The following is a 24,962-nucleotide window of genomic DNA, read 5'->3' as shown; positions in this document are numbered from 1 at the left end:
GACCATTACAATAATGCACTGTTGATTAACCTGCACCCTCTGACTTTCATTTTAGCTGTATGCGGGAGGGAGTCATTAATCCTTGTTGATTTACTTTAACACAGATCTGTTCTCTGCCCACCCTGGCTTACATGGCAATAAAGGGTGCATGTGTCTATTAACTGCTGTACAAAACCTGGAGATTGAAGATTAGTCATGTTTATGGCCAACCATATAGACCCAGAGAAGTAGCAGTTAACTGTTTATTTTGTTGCTTGGGCTGGTACTACAGTTAGACAATTGCATCAGTTGTAATTGTTGCATACAGAGGTTTTTTTACATAACATTTAAGACACTCCTCTAGAGTACACATAGTTCTCTTGAAAAGTATGCACAAAGACTAAGGAAAAAGGACATTTAGAACTGCTCAATACTGGAAATTTAAGTCATGTGTTAAGCAGAGAATATTGGTCAGTGAATCTGCCAATCCTTTTTGATCACAAAATATTCTTTGGTTTTCTACAGCTTTTGGAAGACCAATTGAGCTCTTCTCTTCTGAGTGACTAAAGTTTAGCTGCGGAAAGGCAGGAAGCTTCCATTTGGCAGTGTTGTTTCAGAGCATGCTGGATCTACTTTTACACCACTTAACAAGAGAGACTAGGTTCTTCCAGTTCTGGCCACAGACCGGGGTTGTGGTAAACAGGAGCTGCAAGTTTCCTACTGGATAAAATAGGCATTTCATTTGCAAATTTAGCTCTGCATTGTGTTGGTAGTTGACACACATCGTAAAGGGAGTTGATCTATCTGAAAAGTGCAACAAGACAATCCACTAAGACCCATTAAACACTAGTTAAGCGGTGAAGTGATAGGACATCAGGCTTAAAACTGAAGTTCCTTCTGGATCCCCCAGAGCGTATCTGCACTCTTCCTCAACTTGTCTTCCTCTTCGCTCTTCAGGGTCATTTTCACCACATCGGTAATTCCTGAGTAGCCCAGGACACAAGGAACACTAAGGAAGACGTCATCTTTAATTCCATGCATGCCCTAGAAAGAACAGTAAAAAGAAAGAAGCCAGTTAAATAATGTGTTGATTTGCATGTAATAAATGCTTTCCCCATTAGTGGGAAGGGGGAGAAAGCGCCATCCTTGCAGGGAGATCTGTTCCTTATTTAAAGCAAACTCATTTACTTGCTTTGGCAGCTACTGCCTCTGTTAGCTTGACTATGCATACAGCATAGTAATAATAAGAAAACACCTTAGCATTTGACACTGAGCATGTTTTACCTTCACCATTGTAGAAACTGGATGCACTCTCCTTAAATTCTTCATGAGAGTTTCAGCTAGATCAGCCACAGAAAGACCAATTGCCCAAGATGTGTATCCCTTCAGCTTGATAACCTCATAAGCACTGTGGGAGAACATTAAAAGAATTGAATCTTTCAGCAAAAAAAATTCTTAAAAAGAATCATGTCTATTAAGCAACAGCATAGCTGTCCATCTGTACTTCAGATGAAGTCCATCTGAGGCTACTTATCCTCTATTTCCAAACGGCATCTGTTGCAGGCATTAGATCTATTAATTTATTATTTTTACAAGCAAGCTACTAGCCTTTCCCTGTAGAGATGCTGGTGCCTGCATGGAGTAGCTTTGCTTGCATATTTTGTCAAGCCATAGTTAATATTTAAACATTAAATACAAATGAGCAGCATGCTCAAAGTCCTTGCAGTGTCCCTTCTCCTTTCCTAGCCACACCATTTAGGGGTGGGGGCGAGAAGAGAAACTACCAGCCTTGGCTTCTCAGGTTGTCTGAGCAAAGTTAGACAATGGTTTGTTTAAAAAGATTAAAATCAGGGTTCAGATTATATGGCACAACAAGCCACAGCTTGTGGTTGTTGCATGTAGCGCAAGCAAGAATGAGGGTGAAGCAATCTGGATTTCTGGACGCCTACACTAACAAGCTGCTAATTCACATGTAATGGTAGTTAAACATTAACATTAACTATTACCCAGCATGTTACGTAAACCAGGGCAGTTTGTAAATGGATCAGTCCTTCAGGAATGTGAAATGTATGCAGAATTTACTTTATTTCGCTTTCAAAACATTCAAATTCCACAGTGCAGAATATAGGGATTGCTATATAGTATCTATCAACAAAGGGAAATTAACTGCTGAACAGTGGTTTCCAACACTGGAAAAGCACTCTCCAGTAATCTGAACACTGTAAACAGCACTCTAAATCAATATTTCTTAAAAACTAGACAATTGGAGATTATATTGTGGGAATACGAAGGGGTTTGGTCCAAAGTTAAGTGCATGTCATGGGGCAAAAATGCTCCGTTAAGGATCAGGGGACCTCGTTGAAGCAATGTAGGCTGTGGCATCCTTGAAAATGAGACACAGGCAATTTCTGGAAGCGCAGTGGAACCCCATTTCCTCTCTCACACAGAGACAAGATAAAGATTACCTTTCTACCACATGCTTGTGGACTTCTTTCCAGTTCTCCTTGTCACTATCAGACCCCATGTCTGGATGCAAAGTTTTCAAAGAGACGCCAGCAACATTCACGCCACTCCAGACAGGCACTGAATAAAATGCAGGAGATTTTTCTGAGCAATCTAGAACGTTTTCCAACCTCACAGAAAGTAAGATTCACAAGTGTTTCGAACAGATCTGAGCTGGGCAGTTAATGTAGCATGATGTACCAAGTACAGTTTTATAATTACTAAGAATCTTGCTACGCACACATACCTTCCCCTTAAACTTTGGCTAACAGGCAGTGGAGATGGATCCTTGTTCTCATCCATGCTGGATTAGCCACTGACCTGTTCCTTTTAACTCATAAACCCAGGGAAAAGGGTGGGTTTTCATCCTGCTGTGGCTATGCACACACATCTTCCTAAAATGGTCCATAGCCCTTGGGGCAGAAGAAAGACTGCAAAAGTGCTGTGACCACACGCACAGGGCTTGGCAACCATACACTGCATATAATCTGTCATTCAAGGATGAGTGTGGCGGCGGCAGCTGCTCACCTAAGGCAAGCAAGCAGCCAAGTACACAGCTGAGGGCCAGATTCAAGTAATGAAGCCTGCTAATGGAAGCTCGTGCAAGGACTTGTGGTAGCGCACTGTGGCTTTCCCCTCTACCTCCCCACCACCACCACCAATTGGCTTGGGGTGTCAGAGAGGGAGAGAAACCCCAGAACAGGGCACTTGGGAGGGGAGAGGGGATTGTGCTTATATTCACTGCTGTGAGACGGGATAGAGGAGTAGTAGAGTAGAATCTGAGTTTATGCATCAAAGCAGAATTCTAGTGGCAGTATTGGTGCAGGGCTGTATGAGATCACACAACTCCCAAATATAGGATGACAGAGGGGCCAAGACAAGTAACTTGCAACTGCTTTACTGAAGACCAGCATGCAAGGGTCTCTGACATGAAAAGGATTTACTGTGAACTCCCCAGTTAGGAGTAAAGGGTAGAATTTAGCCTGGTAGGGTTTGGCCTACTTGGATTACAAAGCTGACCTTTTGCAACAGAGCTGCTCAAGTCAAATATAGACCATCTAGTGTTACTTCATGCAGTAGGGACAGCTAGATTATATTCCTAACTTCCATACAGAGGGAAGAGTATGGAAACCTCTCTGTGGGTTTGCCCAGCACCTAAGTCTCATGTGGTCAACGATTCTATAGCAGTCTTCAAATTTCCAAAAAGCTGTCATTTGTTGGATTCCAACTCCCCATCAGCCCATCATGGTCAATGATAAGAGCTGTAGTTCAGCAACGTCCGGAGAAAACTATTTTACCTAACCCAGTGTTAGGAGATGCTTCCTAATGATAAGAATTCCTCAGCAATGGAAGACTGCCTTTGGAGGCGATGGGCTCTCCTTCATTGCAGGCATTTAAGTAGACAATGGATGGTTCTTTATCAGGGATGCTGTACATGCACCCTGCATTGGAGGATCCAGCATTAAGCAGGGGACTAGCCTAAATTACTCAAAGGTTCCTTCTAACTACGATTCTACGTTCAAGAGGTAGATCTGGGAAATGCTCTGCTGCTCTCCTTTTCACCAGGTACTGTTACCATCAGTATATTCCAATCCCACTCATCTTCCAAGAACATGAAGGAAGTCTGTTTCCTTTGTGAGTTGGGTAGCAAATGGATTGCGTGTCATGCTTACCACTGGAGTCTCCATGCTCTCCAACAATCCAGCCATGGCAGCTGAGAGGGTGGATGCCCAGCCTCTCGCCCATCAGGTGGCGGAAACGGGCAGAATCCAGATTGCAACCACTTCCAATCACACGGTGCTTAGGGAATCCACTGATCTTCCAGGCCACATAGGTCAGAATATCCACTGTCAACAAGCAAAGCCATCTGGTTAGAAAGTGATTGTCATATGCACTATTAAAGACAGACAAGCTTCAAGAGCACTGGGAATCTGCAATCCTTCTCCACAAAGAGAGGCTGTTTAATTTCATCTGTTCTACACAAGGCTACCTTAATGATGAAATGCCAAAACCATCCTGGCTCCAGGTAGCAGTTAAAGGGCAGAGGGAATATTGAGGAGCTTCTTTACAATCCTCTCATTTTAATATGAGGTGCTCAGGCAAGAGTGATGGTTCTGTACTATGGTTCTGACTTTCCTAGTAGATGTCCCCTGTGAATGAATGAATGAATGAATGAATGAATGAATGAATTATTTACTTCTGCATCCAGACATCATGGTAAGCTATGGCTTACTGGGGTCAAAGCAAGACTAGGAGACTTTCCTAGTAGATGTCCCCTGTGAGTTAACAGCACCGATCCAGAATTATCTGTGTCTTACAGAGGACGCAGGGAGCGATATCTCACTTGGGACCAGGGCATGCAGGCATGACTGAAGCAGGACATAGCATCTTGCAAGTATCCCAACACCTCCCCAAGCTCTTACCCAGCAGAGCAACCAAAGCTCTTTCCTTTTGCCAAAGTCTCTAGTTTAACTTCCTGAACTTCTGCATCCAGACATCATGGTAAGCTATGGCTTACTGGGGTCAAAGCAAGACTAGGAGAGCCTTGGGCTTGCACCTGTTCCCATCTTCTCCAGCCCTGAGGATGAGTTTTGAAGCTTTCACTTCCTTATTAACTACAGTTTATTTGTTCTTCTGAACCCATCAAAAAGAAAGCTTCCAACCTCATAGCCACAAGGGCTGGGTGTGGGAACATGACCCCAGGGCTCATAGGAATTCAAGAGCTGCCTTACAGAGTTGGGGCCATGGTCCATCCAGCTTGGCATTGCCAAGGAATCTTTCTTGGTTCTATCTGGAGATGTCAGGGTTTGAACCTTCGACTTTCCTATGTTAGGAACACACACTTCAACACTGAGCTATGGTCCATCCACCATGATTTACCAGGGCATCTGAATGCAGCCACTGTGTAAATAGATCAGAGAAGAGTGTGTAAGTGTGTTGTCACAGAGAGTAATAGTGTAAATGAGCTATCAGCTAGGTACTAGGCACAGCACCTCGTTTTACATGGGGAAAAGTTAGGCGTTTCCTGTAGACTGCACCCTAACAGTCAAACATGGAAGTACTGCTGTATTTCCCATGAGACAGTGGAATGATGTGATCTCTTAACAGACCCTAGCCACGATTGTCACCACCATAGTTCCAATCATCGTAGATACTAGATAGCAAAATCATTCTTCAAATGAAGATCCTTATATAGCCAAAACAGCACCACCCACACTCAAAAAGGAGTTATGAGCAAGTTTATGGAACCCAGAAGTCCATGAAATCTTTAGAAAAGGAAGGATGTGACCTGTAACAGCCCAATGAAAGACAGCATCATCAGTGGGCATGGAATGATGATTGGCTGCTGAGTAGATACAGTGGGGACATGAAAAGAGGTAAGAGAATGGAGTGTTCTGGGAAAGGGCATGGCTGAATAGAACCCTGAGCAGGAGCACTCCATGGGACGATATTTAGTTGCAGGTCCCACTTCAGAATTGAAACTTAAGTGTTAAACCATGATGTCCTGGTGGAATAGATATTTTCCTTTTCATGGCCAAGGGAAAACTTGGAATGATTTCAGGATTCCCCGATTTCCTTCTTGGAAGCAAGCAATTTCTCCTTTCAAAGGACTGGAGGGTGAATTATGGTCCATAAGCAGTTAAGAATAGGACACAACCAACCTGGATTTGAAACAACAAGCAGCTTGCAGTCAGGGCTGTACTTGACAATGCTGGGAATGATGAATTTGAAGATGTTCACGTTGCGCTGAACCAAGTTAAGGCGAGACTCGCCTTCTTGCTGGCGGGCTCCAGCAGTGATGATGACCAGCTTGGAGTGTGCAGTCACAGCATAGTCTGCAAAAATAAACACATTTGTTTGTTCAAAATAAATTTCATAATGCATGTTACAATTCCAGACAAATTGAATGCACAAAGCATGACTGGAAGAGAGGAATAATTGGGCCCACAGGAGCAGAAGGACATCTTTGAGGCAGATTTATGAGCTGAATAAAGGGAATTTGTGCTTCAGAGAACCTGAAGTCCTAATGATTGCTCTGTAAGAAACCGGCTGTGTTCTTCCAAGTGTTAGCTTAGAGTGTTTTGGAAACTAACAGTAAAATAGCTGCTTGTACTAAATCACCTTTGTTCATCTGGATGTAAGAGCAGCTGCTATGGCTTCAGACATCCCTTATTGCCATCATAATTCTACTGCTACTTCTCCCTTAAAAAGGATTAAATGTTTTATATGTATGTAATTTTGCTTTCAATTAGACCCTGTTTAGAAACATAAGACAAAAAATCAAGCCACTTTTCTGCAAAGCCCAGGCCCCTTCTGGAGCTACTGTTTTCAGATGGTATTGCTCTGAAAAGAGAATGGAAGGGGAAACCATGACTAAGCTCTCCAATTTGACCACTGGGAGCAGGGGAAAAATGCCCTTTGCCGATCCATTAAGTGCTATTTAAAATTTTATCGAAGGACTGTGGTCAGGAAAGGACTGTGGTCGGGAAATGAAGCAAAGAAGAGCTCTTGTCTGCCAGTTTTAGAGCAGCAGTTTTAGCAACAATACACTTCTCTACACTGTAGCTCCACTGCTTTGTGCTTTTGATTGACAAGGATTCAATTTATTTGGTATCTGGTCTCTTACACTACAGCCAGTTGTTCAACTTGCTCTATCATAGACCTTCCCAAGGCTGAAAAGCCTGTTCCCAGGGTTTTTTGTTCAGGCATCATCTCTAGATGATGACTTTCTAAAGGAGTGTAAAAAGACTAAGGGAAGTCAATTCGCATGCCCTTCTCTACACCTCTCATCTCTTCCTGGCCTGAGAAGCCTTATTGACCCCGAGCCAGCACTACCAGAGGAATCAGGCTATTCATTTATCATACAAACAACATCTGAGAAATTCCAGCCTGGCTGAGTCTCACAACCCCACATACTACTAGAAGCAATGGCCACAGCATGCAAGAACTGGCTTGGAATCTTGCAATACTTCGTTTTAGACTAGGAGTGAAGACTCAACAAAAAGGGACACCCAGTTGTTATTGCTTCTGTGTGTGTGTTTGTTTGTTGTTGTTTTTAGTTATCAGCATATTTGTCAAAATTCATTTGTTGCTTGTCTCATAACATTGATATGTTCAAACCTAAAAATATAATAAACCCAGTGTAAATTCATTAACAGTGCTATACTGAAGGCACTTTATCCAAAGCCCTGCCAGGCTCAGGATCCTTTTTCGGCTTTAAATGTGTCTGCTTTAATGTTATCACTCACACTGGAAGTAACAGACTGCTTAAGAGTGTGACTAATTTTTTGCCCACTTTGCAGGGCCAGGAGAATTCTGCATCCTAGCTGCTTCCAGGGGCCTCCTCTGGGACCCTACCTAGGCTTAGGAGATACTTGCAGCAGTGAGGAGGCATGCTCCAAAACCACCTACACCTCTCAACTGTTGGGATTCTGAGTCTCTGGTGTCAGATGGGTAGATCTTGCCTATTCTATGGCCCCAAGACATCCTCCCAGGAATCTTAGGACTGCACCCATAATCCAATTCTCTCAACACTCCCCTGTTGATAGTATTTGCTGCACCAAAAGAAGCAAAAACAGACTTCCCTTATATTTGTTCTAAGCTCTGCCAAGCAGACCTGTCAAAGGGTGAGCATTTGTAGGGAGGGAAATGGACAGAAGAGCAGGCCACCTCAGCCAGCAGAAGGAAACAGTGATGACCAAATTCCTGGTTAATATAAATAGCCTTTTCTATCCTTGTGGTATCATAAGGTTGATGCTCATTGCTAACTTTATCAAACCATGCTGCTTTTCAAAGTAATGCAACTTAAACCACACGAAACAGCCTTTATCCACAACACCAACTCTCCAATGCTGTCTGTATAAATCTGTGCAGGTCAGCTGCTGGGTACCCCAGCTGCCTTCGAGTCATCATTGCCATAGTGAAAACTCTTTAAAGATTGACATTCCACAACTTTGGTCTTGCCTGAGGCAAGAGAAGTCACCTCTACTTCCAGAGGCACAGAGGCTTCCCTCCCAGAGAAACTACTGGATGTTGCCTTGCTATGTAGCATCTGAAATAGATGGTCTGTACATAGAGGACAGGGAAATACTAACCTTTGCCAGAGACAATTTTTGGTGTTCTGAGGAAGAGGCTGCCATGCTGAAGGTCCAACATCTCTCCCTTCAGCTTGTCCTCCATGACATCAACGAGGGCAAGTTCATCAGCCAAATCCTACAAAAAGCCAAGAACAGATAGATCAACCCACTGGCTTTTTTAGAGACCTGAATTTTGTGGTTCTGGGAAGGCCTGCACAAGCAGACATACACCAAGACAAATTGCAGCCCACCAGGCCCTTGATAATAATAAAAATAAACAGTCCCCAGCAGACAGCTAAACTAGGGAGCTTTGTAGAGCTCCTGATAAACCACTATACATGGCTGTGGGGAGTGTTTGGTCTGGAGCAGGGGTTGGCAAGGTTTACCAGCCATGGGCCAGATCACTCCCACAGAGATCATCCGTGGGCTGGACTGGCACAGCACAACACTGGAAATTGTGTCTGCGCATGTCCAGACACCAAAAATCGCACCTGCAGACGCAATTTCCGCCGCCACTCAGCAAGTCCCCACAGTTTAGCACACGGGGGATTCACCAAGAGGGTGGCTAGGTTCGGGGGTAGCTCATGGGCTGGTAAAACAGTGTTTGTGGGCCACACGTTGCCGACCCCTGGTCTGGAGGATCAAAATGAATTAAGCGCATGGTTACAGTAAACTAATGCTGATATTTTGATCAGAACTGAGGTGTGCAGTGCAATCGTAAATACACTGATCTTGGAGTATGTCCCGTTGAAGCCAATGGACTTATTTCTGAATAGGTATGCATAGGCTGCACTGTTAGGATTTGTATTCACAAACTGAGTTTATGGAAACATACTTGACTGTCTATGAAAACACCTCTACCTGTGCTTTATAGGACATTTTATTTTTACAGAAAGACATAGCAATACACAAATTTAGCATTATTGTGTTTGTTCATTACTTTTCTTACAAAGTAGCACAAAATGACTTACATTAAATTCAGTTAAGAACAACAACAAAAAAACCTCAAAACACAGCAATGCAAATAAACAGCTAAAAATATTGTTAAACGAAAAGGCAAGACCACAGATCTTGCCCCACGAAACACAGATTTTACCTACCTTCATCAAAATGCTTATGGCACAAGCCATGCCAACTGCACCAACCCCAACCACAGTGATCTTGTTGTGGGCATGAGGGTGTTCCTCTTTGTGAACATTTTCAATCAGCTTTTCCTTGAGAGACATCTTGTAGCTCTGTGGGAGGAAACATAAGAATACAATCAGCTCATTTTCATCACTTGTTGAATTGTGCTGTGATGATAAGTTAACACAGTCCATTTCAAAGATGGCTCCCATCACTAAGATACACACACCACAGAGTTTACTTTGCAAATTTGCAAGAACCTTGATTTTGCTTTTATTGTTATTGCAGTATTTGAATTTTAGCAGATTCTTCTGTTTTCACAATGGGAACAAAGTCATGAGTAAATTGCCCATTGATTTACATGGGATCCAAGTTCAATTGACTAATTTGGGTGTGGATCCAACCCACTGTTTGCACATATGTATCATTTCCCCCCCAAATACACATTAGAAAATTTGGCAGGGTCATTGCAGGTGAGAGACAGAGGTTTTCAAGAAGTGGAATGCTAATGTACACAGTCAACACAAAACCACACAGTATCTTATCAAAGGATCTTGCAAGCTCAGTGCATTGTGCAACAAAACATCTTGTCTGTTTGATCAGTATGCTTTCAGGCACAAAGTCTACCCAGGATGTGATTGAGAACTAAAAGATGCGACTGACTGACTCACTCACTCACTCACTCGGAAGTAGTGAAACACTTTGCTCTTTGTTCTATATGCTTGTCTTAAAGTTTATTTTATTTCTTAAAGATGTATGTTATGTTTTGCTTTGTTTAATGCTAAAAGCTGTCTTGGGAGAGAACAGCATATAAAAACCATAAAATATCAGGCAGCATATAAAAATCATGAAATATTATGCCATACTCTGATGTTCCAAACTCTAATGTTGTGGCCACAACAACTCTGGAAATAGTGTAGGTGACAAGAGACAATGAGGCTTGGACTGAAAACTGGCAGCATGGCAGGTGAAAATCCCCAGGAGGACAAAGGTTGATTCTGGATATCACGTTGGGCCAGAGTCCAGAGCTAGAAGCTAGTAGCAAGTCAGGAATATAAAAAACTTGGGTAGTACCAACAAGGGGTAGGGGTGCATGCCTGCCAATGCAAGAGCACAAAAGTGAAAATAAAGGGGTCAATATAGCAGATTAGTGGTCAGTGTTGCTGGAATGAAGGGGCATTTCATGATGTTAAACTTTGCAATTAAGACTGTCAGGCAGTTCTGAATCAAAATCTGCAACAAGCCATTGCCATCTCAATTTAAAGTTGGTGAACCAAACTGGGGGAGGGAGTATGGCGCAAGCAAGTGCGTGATGTAGTGGCATAAAGGCACACCTGCTTGGTGGGAGAAAGCTGCTGGAGAGGAGGAAAGATGCCCAAGAGGACTGATGAGGGAGGGCACATTGAAGGGATATATTGGTGGGCAGAGTTTGAGAGAAGAATGTGGAATGTAGATTCTGGAACACTGACAGCAAGGAGCTAGGATGACACATCTCAGAACCAGTCATTAAAAGATGGGCTTCCAAAGCTCATGGGATAGTCAGCCATACACCTGTAGTCCAAAATTATGACAATTCCTGCATTCAAAGCTGCCCCATGTAGAACAACTGCAAGGGGGGGACGACCAAAAAGTCTGATCTCTCCTGGGTGCATCACTTTAGTGTCATCTGGTATGCAGCACTCTGCTCTTTGCAGCAATGATGCTACTGCAAATGTGGAAATACTGAGCATCCCTACTGAATATATTGAATCAGAGTTACTGTAGGTCTTTTTGTTGCTACTATATGCAGCTGTTCACTTGGTGGTTAAAGAGCAAATCAAGGCAAGCACTCTCTCTCTCCACCGTGATCATCAGCACTCCAGTTTGGTGATCAGTAAGTATTTGGAGACATTGAGCGATCAGTAAGTATTTGGAGACAATGTGCAGAGTTTTGCAACAAAACAAAACCACAACTTCTGAAGCAGTAGCCAAGTGAATGATCTTGCAACTTTCCCATAGACTAAAAACAGCTGCTTATTATAGTTACCAATAATTGTGTGAATTAACAGTGCAGTTCAGAGTGAGGCACAGGCAAGATTCATATGCATTATGCACATTAAGCTCCAAATCGTTCAATGAAAATGTAAATTATTTCATCTGATCAGCAATTTTACAGTATCAGATACCTTTCCTGAAATTGAAAGACACATCTCTATAGGCAAAAATGTGTCCTGCAGATTTTGCATGTCTAGTTCAATGAGCAAAACGGAAACCTGATTCCACTGCCCTGTAGTGGCCACAGTCACAAGGGCACATTTTGACATGAAAGGGCTCTGGCATCTGATGAAGCTGAAGTCAAAGGGAATCTTCATGTGTGATGCTAGGAAAGCCACGGGGGGGGGGGGGGATTATCATGCACCTAGATTAAAAAAATTCAATATGTTGGAAGAAGGAAGGGGAAATATGGTAAATCATGTTCCTGTGATCAAACACAGGACAAAAAGCAGAATATTATTAGAACCTGGTACCAGTACAAAATCAAACTTTACATTGAGAATGCACTGAACCATGTGCATCCACATGAGCTGGGTGTGTGTGTGTGTGTGAGAGAGAGAGAGAGAGAGAGAGAGAATAAATTCACAACTTGGTGCCATCACCACAATGCTGCCAAATGCATTTTCAGTAACAGTGTGGTAAATGCACACTTGTGTTACATAAGCCATTTGGTTTGTGTGTTGGAGCAACTACATCAACTTCCTGTGTGAATTGAGCCACTCCACATTCAAGCCTAATTTAGCCCCAACTGCTAGGTCTGTAGACATTAAGTTCTTCTGCCAGCTCCCTGCCTGGAACTAACTGCACACAGTCATAGCCATGTACAGGACCAGCCTTGTTGTGCAGCCAAGAGTGCTAGGCTTTGACCAGGGCTCAGATCTCAGCTCTCTAATGAAGCTAATTGGCTGACCTTGCATCTCATTTTAACCTATTTCCATTGCAAGGAGGAGGCACAACTACGCTTGCTGAACATCTGGCAAAAGCTGCATTCCACTATGCATGTGGCCCACTTGAGCATATGTAGTTTGGGGCCTATAGTTTGAATTCCTGCACAGTCCTAAGAATTACCCTGAATAAATCCGCAAGAATCTGGGAAGTCACAACAAATTGAGGGAAAGGGCATTTTCCCCACAACACAATGCCTGGCTCCACCTATTCTCACTGAAGAGTGAAGTGATTCACTAACACAAGTTATCTTCTCTGGGATTCTTCCGGCATCCCTTAAACTAGGTAGCAATTCTGTTAACCAGGAACGGTATTAAGCCTTGGGAGGTAGACAGATTTCAGGCTTAGCGGATATACTTAAAACACACACACACACACACACACACACACACACACACACAATACCAAAATATAATCAGCCAAAGCCCATGCACGAACAAGTTATAATTAAAAAAACAAGGTGTCTAGAATTTGGTTTTCTAAACCAAAACTGAACTCTCAGAGTACTTGAACTCAGGAGTTCTCTCCTGCTTAGCACACACACACACACACACACACACACCCGGGGAAAAACCCCTAAGCTGTCTATTTTAAGTGGGGAGAAGCATTTTGTTAGGGCAGCCTGAAACCCTCGGCGATCTAACGCAGATCCGTCAGAGATCAGCAGATCCAGATCTACCTTCCTTCCCCCCCCCCTCCCTACATAAGCGGCACTATCTTCCTAAGGGGATCACCGACTGCAAGCGCGATCGCATCCAGCTACTGCCGAGATGAACTACCACTTTATAACCCTCCCAATTACATTTCCGGGAAGCGGGCCGTGTGAGGCACCGATTCCAGTGCTGACCAGTTTTCCCGGTGCAAGATATTCAATGGTCGGGCAGGGGGGCGATGCAGGCGGGGAATGGAGAGAACCGTCCACACTTCCTCCTCCTCCGTGCAAGCCGAATGCAGTCAGGTTGATTTAGTTGCCAGCGATAAAAGGCAAGGAGGAATCCCGGCTCAAAGGCACGAGAACTACTTGAGTCAGAGACAGAATACCACCGCGATCTTCGCCTGGGGTTTGATAGGGCGGTGCTAGTCCCGCTCCCGGGAGGAAATAAAGGAGCTAAGAAGGTGCAACAGCCTGAGCAATAAATCTGCTGCGCTTGAGCTGCAAACCTCACCATGGACTAGCGACTTAGAAGTTCTAGTGGCCCCAAAGCGCAACCTTCCCCGGACATCCCCCTCCCTTTTTTAATTTCCTCCCGTCAGTGCGATGACCCAGCCGTTTTCGGAAACCACGTTTCCCCTCCTCTCTGTAGCGGATATTGCAGCACCGAGGGCGGAGGCGGCAAGGAAATACGACGCGTCCACAGGTCCTCGCAAAGTAACTCCGCTCTCCTTACCAGCACAGTCATCTCTCCACCCCAACACACCCAAAGCCTCGGGGCATTGGAAATCCATTTAAAATTTCCATACCTAAAACAGCTCGAATTTATTGAGGGTCCAGGGGTCGGCGTTTTCCGCTCCAAAGTGGACTCTCTGACCTGTACAGAGCATCCCTTTCTGCAGCCGCCTCCCTCCACCCCTCGCGTTACATAATGACCAGTGGGCCAAAAAAGGACCACAACAGCCTGCTTCTCTCCCCACCCCGGGCACTTCCTACAAAACCATTTCAGAGGGACACGGGGGAAGCGGGGAGAGATTCCAATTTCCTCCTCTCACACCTTCTCACGGGTAGCCAACGTGGTGCCCTCCAGACGCCCAACTCTCGCATCAGCCCAAGCTGGCATGGCCAAAAGCCAGGGATGCTGGGAGATGTGGCCCCACAACGTCCGGAGTTGCCTTACCCCGACCTAGAGGGCTGCCCTCCTACCGACTCTGCCTCTCCTTCCTTGCGCGCCAAACGCCCGGTCTCTTAGCTCCGCTTTGGAGGATCTCCTTCTGCCCATCCAGCAGGGGAAAGTCCTCTTTGGACGGCTTGCTTTACCCCGAGTGTGCAAGTGAGAAAAGGTGGCGCGGGGCTCTTTGCACGCCTCGCCCAGCCCGCCTCGTTCCCACGAGCGCTTCCTTACCTGGGTAAGTCTAGCAAAGCGTGCGCGCAATGACCGGGCCCTCCGATTGCCGCTGCAGTACCGCGAGGCGGGGGGAGGCGGCGGGCGCTTAAGTAGGAATCCCGCGCGTGACGTCGGAGGGGGCGGTCGCCGCCGCTTGTCTGGCGGGGTTGGCCACCGCGGGACGTGCCGGCCCACACGTCGAGGGGAGCCGGGCTTCGGCAGCGGCGGCGCGGTTCTGACTCAGGCCGGCGCAGTCACTCCGCAGCGCACAGGCGCGAAGAGTAAGGCTCCCTGGGGATCGAAGCAAGTGGCGTCCCTACTCGCTTCCTCCCGGTCAGGTCAGAGGCGTCGTGGTGGCCGGAGCGGATGCGGGTCGCAGCCCCAAACAGGCTGGAGGGCACCCAGTTCTCAGAAAGGCTGCGAGAGCGCACTCTGAAGGGGCCTGCAAAACCATCAGCCCGATGCCCTGCGCACAAGGCCGGAGAACCAGTGTTGCGGAGCCACTGGGGTCAACTCACTACATGGGTGCCACTTTTTAGTTTTTGCAGGAAAAGCAGCCAGTCGACTAGCATTGCTGGTGTGGAGAGGCAATCCAGCAGCAAAGCTATTGGTTATTGTTCCTCTGGGCGTCTCAGCACTGGGCTGGTGGTTCTGCTGCCCACAGAGAAAACACCAGCAACGGCCTCTGCCCACCGTCACTTTCCTCCTCTCTCTGGGCAGTGCAGCAAAGAGTGAGCAAAGAGCATAGGAGCAGCTGCCCTCATCCTGCCACTTCCTGGTCTGAGTTGTCTCTCTGTTGGCACAGTGGTGGAGGCTCACAATCCTCCCACAGAGAGAGAGAGAATGAGGAGAAGGCATGGTTGCTCACCTTCAGCTCTGCCTCTGCAGAAAGTTTTGAGCAAGTGATGGTTGCTGCTGCTCATTTCTGAGATGCCCTCTCCCTCTGCAGGCACTTCCTGCTCATGCAGACAGTACAGAGGGAGGAGGAGGCCCAGCAGAGCCAAGCAAGGAAGCAGGTGGCCAGGGACTGTAGGCAGCTCACAGACTGAGTCAGAAGATCAGCCTCTCTAGCCATCAGTATCCTGGCTGGGCAGCAAAGCATCTGTTTTGCAGGCAAAAGGTCCTAGGTTCCGTTCTGAGCATCTCCAGGTAGGGCTTGGAGAGCAATCATATAAGACACTTGTTTTTTATATCCCTAGCCCAGTGTTGTTAAAGACTGGCCACAGGCTTTTCCAGCCCTGCTGGGAATTGAACCTGAGACCTCCTGACTGTGGCGCTCTGCTATTGAGCTGTAGTCACTGCCCATTAGGAGTAAGCCACCACCTCTGCCTGAGTAATCTAGCACAGAGAACTAGAGCTCCAATTCCCCACCCAGAGAGAATGCCTGAATAATTGGCTATTTTTCCATTACCAGCTCTTTATCACCCAGAGATAAAGGCGGGGTGTGTGTGTGTGTGTGTGAGAGAGAGAGAGAGAGAGAGAGAGAGAATGAATGAATGAGAATGACTACCTACTGTAGTGTTTCTCCTGTTCTCTGTTCACCGTCTCCATGCTAAGCAGCAGATTTCAGAGCAATGATGCTGTAGATAATGTTTCCAGAAAGGCTTAGTCCTGGGTCTCTTCTCCCTTTTCCAGCCTCAGCTGCTACAGGGCAGGTTACAATGCACTGTTTGATCATCTCTCCTCCCCAGCAACAGCTGCTGATCAGCTACTTTAGCCCTCAAAATAAAAAAGGGCAACGATGCTGACACAAAACCCCACACATACACTAAGGCAGGCATGTCCAAAGCCCATTTTTTTGGGGGGGGGCTAATCCAGCCTGCTGGTTGATTTAATCCGGCCCCCGTGGCAGTATATGTCATGGGGTAAAATTTAAAAAAAAGCTCAACAACTTCAATCTCAATAAAAAGTTCAACAACTTTGGTCGGCTCTCACACATGTTCACTTCATCAAATCTGGCCCTGAAAAACGTTTGGGTACCCCTGCACTAAGGAGAATAGAAGCATTGCTACCCGACCCCACCCCTACTTACCATTCCCCCCTCCACCTCTTTCCCTCTTTTATTCCTAATGTAACGCTAATGTCTCACAACAAATGAAACTGATCTGCAGAAAACGTAACTTGAAAAAGAGACATTGCACATACTTTTGTAAACCAAGAAATCTTTAATAAAAATACATTTTAAAAGTAAAATAAAAGGGGCAACCAGCACTGAGCATACCCCCAAAAGATGTCCTTTGACCCCAAGTTGCCATCCTGTAAACAAGACACTTATTGGCAGGTAATCCCCACTGAACAAATTTACTTTCAAGAAAGCATGCACAGGATTGGGCTGTCAAGTTAACATAAATGCGTGCAGCTGGATCCTAAGACTATGTTTATTTAGAGGAACATTCCACTGAGTCGGATGATTGGCACTAACTCCTCATGTGGTTAAGGATATCACAAACAGAACACCCCTTCAACTTGCAGACATGGAGAACAAAATGTAAACAATGGGGAAAATAACCCTATTATGTAACATCTGATCACTTATCATATGGGATGAATATCATCAGCAGGTTGAGTTTTGCTAACATCACCAATTGCTGCAGTGATTTACAGTCTAGACTCCACTCCCAAAATATACTTTGAATGATATAAAATATAATTCCTACACATGCATGACTCTAGAATACAACATGAAGTGAAATCCATAGGAGGAAGTTATAAAGTTTATTAATGGTTAAATATCACTCCGGTTTGAATATTTACAGACAGTAGACTAGGTTATTGAAGGAAACAATAGTAACAGTATCTAACAGCATTACTTATTGGAATAAAAATTACATATTTCCACCTATGTTTTTTTAAAAAACATGAATTTAATGGTGAGCAGGGTGGGTAGATTGAGAACTGCTGGTAGAGCTATAATTAAAAAGAACCCTTTAAATAATAATTTTGGAAGCATATTATTACACAAGCAGACACTGGTAAAGCAGATTTTACATATTTAATATTTCTCATCCTCTGGGGCCAATAGGTTTATTGAATGTCCCTGTTGAAAAATATCTCATTTGCTGTGCAATTGGTACTAATTGCAGGCGTAAACGTATGTTAAGTTGTGATCTCAGGGTGATCAGTGGATGCCCTACACTTATTGGAATCTACTAGTCTGTGTGCTGCTGATCTGCTGATCTTTATTGCATTTTATTGCACCTACTCCACTGTTTGCACTCCAGATTAGTTTGTACTTTTTCCTGGTACGGATATTTTTTAATGGTGGACTTCTTGCAGAGTGCAGAGGGTGTGAGGAAAGCGTCTACAATCTGATTTTGCTTCAGGATGAGATAGGCCTTAACTTTACCACTAGAAGGATGGAACTTATCACAATAGCAGGTCTATATTCTCCTTAGCCAGACAGGCTGCCCCATCTGGGCCTCAGCACCATAACACTAGAGCAGGCTTCCTCAAACCTCGGCCCTCCAGATGTTTTTGAGACTACAATTCCCATCATCCCTGACCACTGGTCCTGCTAGCTAGGGATCATGGGAGTTGTAGGCCAAAAACATATGGAGGGCAGAGTTTGAGGAAGCCTTTCACTAGAGGCTTTGTTCCATTCATACTCAGACAGACTGGCAGTGTGTGTGAGAGAGGTGGGGCAGGCAACTGCTGCACACCCCTTTTCTATTTCTTCATATCCTTTCAACCATTTCCCCTACTTTGAAAAATACTTTTCAGCAGCATTCTCAGTAAGCTTGCTTGAGGACATTTCATCTGGCTTGTAACCTCTGTAAGGGATATTGGGCATATATGAGTTTCCCAAAATAGATTTTTGGAAGGTCATGTAAGACTCTTTCTCTGCCCCCAGTATAAAAAGCTCTGGGGTTTTAACTTACATGGAGGGTCTTTTGTGGCTACTTCCTCTGCCGGAGCAATAATGTTGCAGTCATGTACACATATATTTGAACAATGGGATTTACTTCTGCGTTCCTGAGGGCTTAGCAGCAAATGGCACAAAAACCTACTTCTTTTAAAAAAGAGAGAAGAGGATGTTTTAATATTATTGCAAACAGCTTTGCATAATTGCCTCCCCCACCCTATCCAGTGAATCTGTCCATCTGCTTTGCTGCTTCTTCAGTGAAAGAGAGAGAGAATTATATGGTGAGGTTATTAGGGTTGTTGGCTGGATTCTGGCACAGAGCCTTTAATGCTTAGGATGGGCCCAGAATCTCGTTGGAACTGAAAATCTGCATGCAGGTTATTCAAGGTTACTGCTGACATCCACGTCCCTGGGAGCAATCGCATTTCTGTTTGTCATGCTGCCATCCCTGCTTCAGTATTGACATGAACTACCGTAGATATGAGTTACGATTTGGGACACATCCCTTATTCAGAGTGAAACAAACAAACAGACACAGACAGACAAGATATATTATGCATTGTGATAGGAATTTAGAGGTCTTAGCAACAGCATCTAGCCACATACACACAGAGACAGTATACACATAAAATTAACAATTGTAAGGGGCAGGTTTAAAAAAAATATTTCAGGAAGCTAAATTTGCTTTTCAGCATTTTCAGGGCAAGGGAGCACCCAGAAAGCTGTCTGTGGACAAACGCCAGCTCCCTTGGCCTGAAAAGCAAGATGAGCACCACACCCCATATTTGCCTTTGATTGGACTTAACCATCCAGGGGTTCTTTACCTTTACCTTACCCTTTATTCCACTTGGCTAACAATATTATGTGTGCTCAGTTTCACAAAAGGAGCACTATGTTGGCAGGAGCTGGAAAGTTAGGGCAAAATGAAGGGGGAGAAAGTGCTAAATTTGTGTAAAAATAGTGGTCACATCCAGACCAAATAATGAAAAGCCTCCTTTTAGAAGCTCCAATAGAAATTTATCATAGTGTGAGGAAGGTGGACAAGCAGTTTTCCTTCGTCTCATAATACCAGAATCCAAAGCCATCCATTGATGCTGAATGTTGGAAGATTCGGCCAGTGTTTCCCAAACTTGGATCCCCAGCTGTTTTTGGACTACAACTCCCAGGGTGGTCAGGGATGATGGGAATTGTAGTTCAAAAACAGCTGGGGACCCAAGTTTGGGAAACATTGAGATAGACAAAGGAAAGTGATGGCCACCAATCTGGATAACTTTCCAAGGATGAGATAAAATATTGGATGATAGGGCTATCAGTGACTGCCAGCCACAGCGGCTATGTTTTATCTCCAGTGTTAGAGGCAGTGTGTCTCTGAAGACTAGGCCCTGGAAATTATTATTTTTTGTTTTTTAAACACTGCCCCAGGGTTCTGAAGAAATATTTGCCTGCTGCTTTGGTTGTGGGTCATGCAGTTCAGTTGTGTGTAAGAAGTAAGACAAGCTGAGTTCAGTGAGATTTACCTCCAAGTAAGCATACATGGGACTGCAGCCTGACACAATTGTTGTTTGCTTTTGCCTTGCCTCCAGGTACCTGTACTGGTTCATTCAGAGTTGAGATCACTTTCTGGCTGTGGCTGCAGAGCAGAGCACATGAGCCTGGCTTGTTTTGTACTGCATGGCAAATATAGTTACATCACTGATGCAGTTGAAACACATGCATTATTTAGAAACTTGCTGGCATCCTGCCAGCAAAGTGAACCTCTTACAGCCTTGACAGTCAGGCGTTTCGGTTTTTAAAATATATGTTAAAACCAAATGGTCATAGCAAAAAACCATTTCATGCCAGAAAATAAAATCCAATGAAGAATCAACAGGGTTTTATTATAACAGTGAAAGTACTCTAGCATAGATGGGTTTGTACTAAGTCATGATCTTGACAAAGTATAGCAATAGTTTTAATATGCTGGTAAATTGAAATAATGTCTGCCTCCTTTATCCCAGAAAAATGTCCAAACCAGAATGCATCTCCCTCCCTCCCTTGATCTCTAGATACACTGCAACAAGTTAGATGGCCTATAAGGCTTCCTCCAGCTCCCTAGTTCTCACAGGAGAAAGGGAAATTTACATGTGCAGATCTAGAAATGGCTAGCTTTGCAACTGTGTGATGTGTAACTTTACTAGGAAAGTAACTCATGTAACAGGTTCCAGCGATTGCACTTGCTTGATGGCATTTTCATCCAATTATCCACTTAAATTGTTTAGGACTTCTTGCCAAAGGCCAGCTTGCAAGCTCACAGTGAAATTCTCTCTTTGACGCATAGGTACAAACTTTTCCAACATATCTCTCAGACTGACTTGTGCTAAGTTAAATTACGGACCTGTCAGAACAATGCAGGCATTTTAGGATCTGCAAGTGATGGGGTGTAGAAACAAGTTCCCTAACTCGTTTATCCTTTTCAGTGTTTCCCTCCCTGTGTACACTGAACACAAAGAGGGAGCAGGAACACTGGCCTTACCCAGAACATCACCATACCCCCATTGTCAGCAAAATCTTTAAAATCATCTTAAACTGTTCTGCAGTGTAACTTCTTCAATTAGGGAAATGCTCAGACTGCTTCCTTCCAGGGCTGGCTGCTCATAAACAAAATATTAATTGTTGCTAATGAGCAATTTTGGTAGGGCCAGTGACTTTACTAATGGTTCTATGTGTAACAAGCCCACATTTCATCTTTGATTAAAAATAACAAAGACTTGGGGGTGGGGGGAGAGAGAACTAATTACTATTACAGTCAACGGTCCAAATGGACAGCTAGCTGCTGCCAACTTTATTAAATGATGCCAGAGAGAAAGGTTCTAGCATAGCCTTCAGGATGTTATGTAAATTTCTTTTTGCATGGAGGCTCATTCAGTCATGCACAGCCTAGGGAACACAGGATTACCATCTCTATGAGAACTAGGACTCGGACATTGGCATGGGAACCAGGCAGCCTAGTTTAGGAGAAGCTTCCCACTGCCTGTGCTAACTCAGATTAATGTTTAAAAAAGTAATATGTATTTTACATTTCTCCTGTACAGTCCAGCTAGCAACTTTCAACTTTCCTTTATTGCATTTCATTTAGGAATTTAGCAGCACCCATTAACTAAGCATCCAAAGGAGTGAGGGGAGACAGAAGAGACCAGGATGGTTGTCTTAGATGACAGCCACAGATGGCAAAGAGGACAGTGTTTTGCTGGATGTGCCAGATGTGTTCACCCAGGTAGATAACCAGGATGTTATATTCAGCTTTGGGTAAGGCACAGAGCTCACTTCATCAGATTTCAGATTAACTAGTCAAACTCTTCAAAGGCAACCAACACTGCTATTATAACTGCTCAATCTGCCACTGCTCTTTTTTATGACAGCTGGGATAGCTCGGTTAGTAATAATAATAATAATAATAATAATAATAATAATAATAATAATAATTTATTATTTATACCCCGCCCATCTGGCTGGGTTTCCCCGGCCACTCTGGGCGGCTTCCAAAAGAATATTAAAATACTGTGATACATCAAACATTAAAAGCATCCCTAAACAGGGCTGCCTTCAGATGTCTTCTAAAAGTCTGGTAGTTGTTGTTCTCTTTGACATCTGGTGGGAGGGCATTCCACAGGGAGGGCGCCACTACCGAGAAGGCCCTCTGCCTGGTTCCCTGTAACTTGGCTTCTCGCAGTGAGGGAACCGCCAGAAGGCCCTCGGTGCTGGACCTCAGTGCCCGGGTAGAACGATGGAGGTGGAGACGCTCCTTCAGGTATACTGGACCGAGGCCGTTTAGGGCTTTAAAGGTCAGCACCAACACTTTGAATTGTGCTCGGAAACATACTGGGAGCCAATGTAGGTCTTTCAAGACCGGTGTTATATGGTCTCGGAGGCCACTCCCAGTCACCAGTCTGGCTGCTGCATTCTGGATTAGTTGTAGTTTCCGGGTCACCTTCAAAGGTAGCCCCATGTAGAGCACATTGCAGTAGTCCAAGCGGGAGATAACCAGAGCATGCACCACTCTGGCGAGGCAGTCCGCAGGCAGATAGGGTCTCAGCCTGCGTACCAGATGGAGCTGGTACACAGCTGCCCTGGACACGGATTTAACCTGTGCCTCCATGGACAGCTGTGAGTCCAAAATGACTCCCAGGCTGCGCACCTGGTCCTTCAGGGGCACAGTTACACCATTCAGGACCAGGGAATCCTCCACACCTGCCTGCCCCCTGTCCCCCAGAAACAGTACTTCTGTCTTGTCAGGATTTAATCTCAATCTGTTAGCCGCCATCCATCCTCCAACCGCCTCCAGACACTCACACAGGACCGTCACCGCCTTCACTGGTTCTGATTTGAAAGAGAGGTAGAGCTGGGTATCATCCGCATACTGATGAACACCCAGCCCAGGGGTCTGCAACCTTTAAGACAAAAAGAGCCACTTGGACCCGTTTCCGAAGAAAAAAAACCTGGGAGCCGCAAAACCATTGCGACATTTAAAACAAATATAACACTGCATATATTGTTTCTTACCTTAATGTCCGATCTGACAGCGGGCGGGAAGGTGACGTCGGGACGGTGCGTGACTAACGCACGCACCGCCCCCATGGGACGTCACAGCCAGTACAGCGCCCACCACAGTGGGGAGTGTCGGGGCGCACAATTTGCCTCCTCCCCTCGCTAGTATCCGCCCCGGAGCCGCGGCAAAGGTGTGAAAGAGCCACATGTGGCTCCGGAGCCGCGGGTTGCAGACCCCTGACCCAGCCCAAACCCCCTGATGATCTCTCCCAGCGGCTGCATGTAGATGTTGAAAAGCATGGGGGAGAGGACAGAACCCTGAGGCACCCCACAAGTGAGAGCCCAGGGGTCTGAACACTCATCCCCCACCACCACTTTCTGGACACGGCCCAGGAGGAAGGAGCGGAACCACTGTATGACAGTGCCCCCAGCTCCCAGCCCCTCTAGACGGTCCAGAAGGATGTTATGGTCGATGGTGTCAAAGGCTGCCGAGAGATCCAGCAGAACTAGGAAACAGCTCTCACCTTTGTCCCTAGCCCGCCGGAGATCATCAACCAGTGCGACCAAGGCAGTTTCAATCCCATGATGAGGCCTGAATCCCGACTGGAAGGGATCCAAATGAGACTCTATTAACCCATGCTGGGGAAATCTTCCTGCAGTGCAGGGGGTTGGACTAGATAACCCTTCTGGTCCCTTCCAGCTCTACAAATTCTACAATTCTCTGTGATGAGGTAGAGAATCTAAAGGTGCTCATTGCTTCAGCAATCTCAGAATGTACTATTTCTGCTGCATTGAGCATGATGCTTAAGCCAGAGGCAAACGAAGAATATATTAGGGCAGGCATCCCCAAACTTGACCCTCTATAAGTTTTGGGACTACAACTCCCATCATCCCTAGCTAACAGGACCAGTGGTCAGGGATGATGGGAATTGTAGTCCCAAAACATCTGGAGGGCCGAGCTTGGGGATGCCTGTACAGTACTGTATTAGGGAGAGGGGTTGTAGCAGCTCAGTGGCAAAATGTATACTCACTAAGCAGAAGGTTGAAAGGTTGTACAGTTCAGCTCAGACATACTGTTGCTTTGTTTCAATTGCCTCATTGTATCTGACTCAGAGTAAATGGCTTGTTAACAATGTTTGCTTAAGGTGAAGTGGTCTCTCTGCCAGAGCGAGGACCTGGTAATAACATTAATGGCCAGGAAATCATCAAGGAAGCAAATTGTGCTACAGAATTACCCAGACTGCTCTGAAAAGAAAAACACCATTCAGACTCCTGGAGCCACTACAGAAGCAGCCTCAGTGCAGAGCGGCTGAGAAAGAAAGGGGAGCAGATCAACAGGCTTACTGAGTAGTTTTACATGGAAGTTTGGGGCTGGGTAGAAGTCAAAAGTAAAATTGTCATCTCTCTTGCATGATTCATTGGGCTTCCTAGCCATAAAAATCCAGTTTGCAAAAGGGTAGTTTTCTCCTTGGATTTTGAGGCCAGCTTCCCAACCAAGAGCCCAGAAAAACAAAAGGCAACACAGCCCCACTGAGACCAGAATTGGTGTGTGCCAATGCTAGCAATGTCACCATCTAATTCGTTTTTCCACTTTAGTTAAGAATGAAACAGGGAAACAGGATGAACAAAGCCTCAAATATTCAGGTATTGTTAGGCAATTTAAGGGGCTGGCCTTTGACACTAATCTCTTTTAATGGGCCATTTGCCACCTAGGATGGGGTTGGACACAAGTATGTGGCAGATTATGCAAACACAGTAAGACATTCTCCACCTTTAAAGGCCCACAGCGTTTCTCTTATTGCCTAATTAACATCAGTAGGAACAAACTTCCTGCCCCAGAGGATAATCCAGTACATGTCAAGGCCAGTCTGATCC

General features: G+C 45.1%; 1 protein-coding gene across 1 annotated transcript; it reads right to left on the bottom strand.

Moving 5' to 3' along the window:
• Positions 1-228: 228 nt before the first annotated feature.
• Positions 229-15,032, bottom strand: LOC310701097 (L-lactate dehydrogenase A chain). Its single transcript, XM_083491361.1, has 8 exons — positions 14,720-15,032; positions 9,659-9,793; positions 8,577-8,694; positions 6,144-6,317; positions 4,155-4,328; positions 2,445-2,562; positions 1,264-1,387; positions 229-1,023 (listed from the first exon to the last, which is right to left on the bottom strand). The coding sequence occupies exons 2-8, from the start codon at positions 9,782-9,784 to the stop codon at positions 859-861; spliced, it is 999 nt and encodes a 332-aa protein (XP_083347487.1). The 5' UTR covers positions 9,785-9,793; positions 14,720-15,032; the 3' UTR covers positions 229-858.
• Positions 15,033-24,962: the final 9,930 nt, after the last annotated feature.

The sequence above is a fragment of the Podarcis liolepis genome (genome assembly GCF_965112155.1).
Source record: "Podarcis liolepis genome assembly, chromosome: 1".
Classification (NCBI taxonomy): domain Eukaryota; kingdom Metazoa; phylum Chordata; class Lepidosauria; order Squamata; family Lacertidae; genus Podarcis; species Podarcis liolepis.
The sequence above is the reverse complement of the archived record's forward strand: the minus strand, read 5'-3'. Positions and strand labels throughout refer to the sequence as shown.

What these genes read in the sequence shown, in the direction of transcription:
- LOC310701097 (XM_083491361.1), bottom strand. Translation starts at nt 9,784, where the DNA reads ATGTCTCTCAAGGAAAAGCTGATTGAAAATGTTCACAAAGAGGAACAC. An exon ending in CCATAAGCATTTTGATGAAG is followed by an intron (nt 8,695 to 9,658) that starts GTAGGTAAAATC and finishes GGCTTTTTGTAG; the next exon opens with GATTTGGCTGATGAACTTGC. An exon ending in GCTTGTTGTTTCAAATCCAG is followed by an intron (nt 4,329 to 6,143) that starts GTTGGTTGTGTC and finishes GCTTGTTGACAG; the next exon opens with TGGATATTCTGACCTATGTG.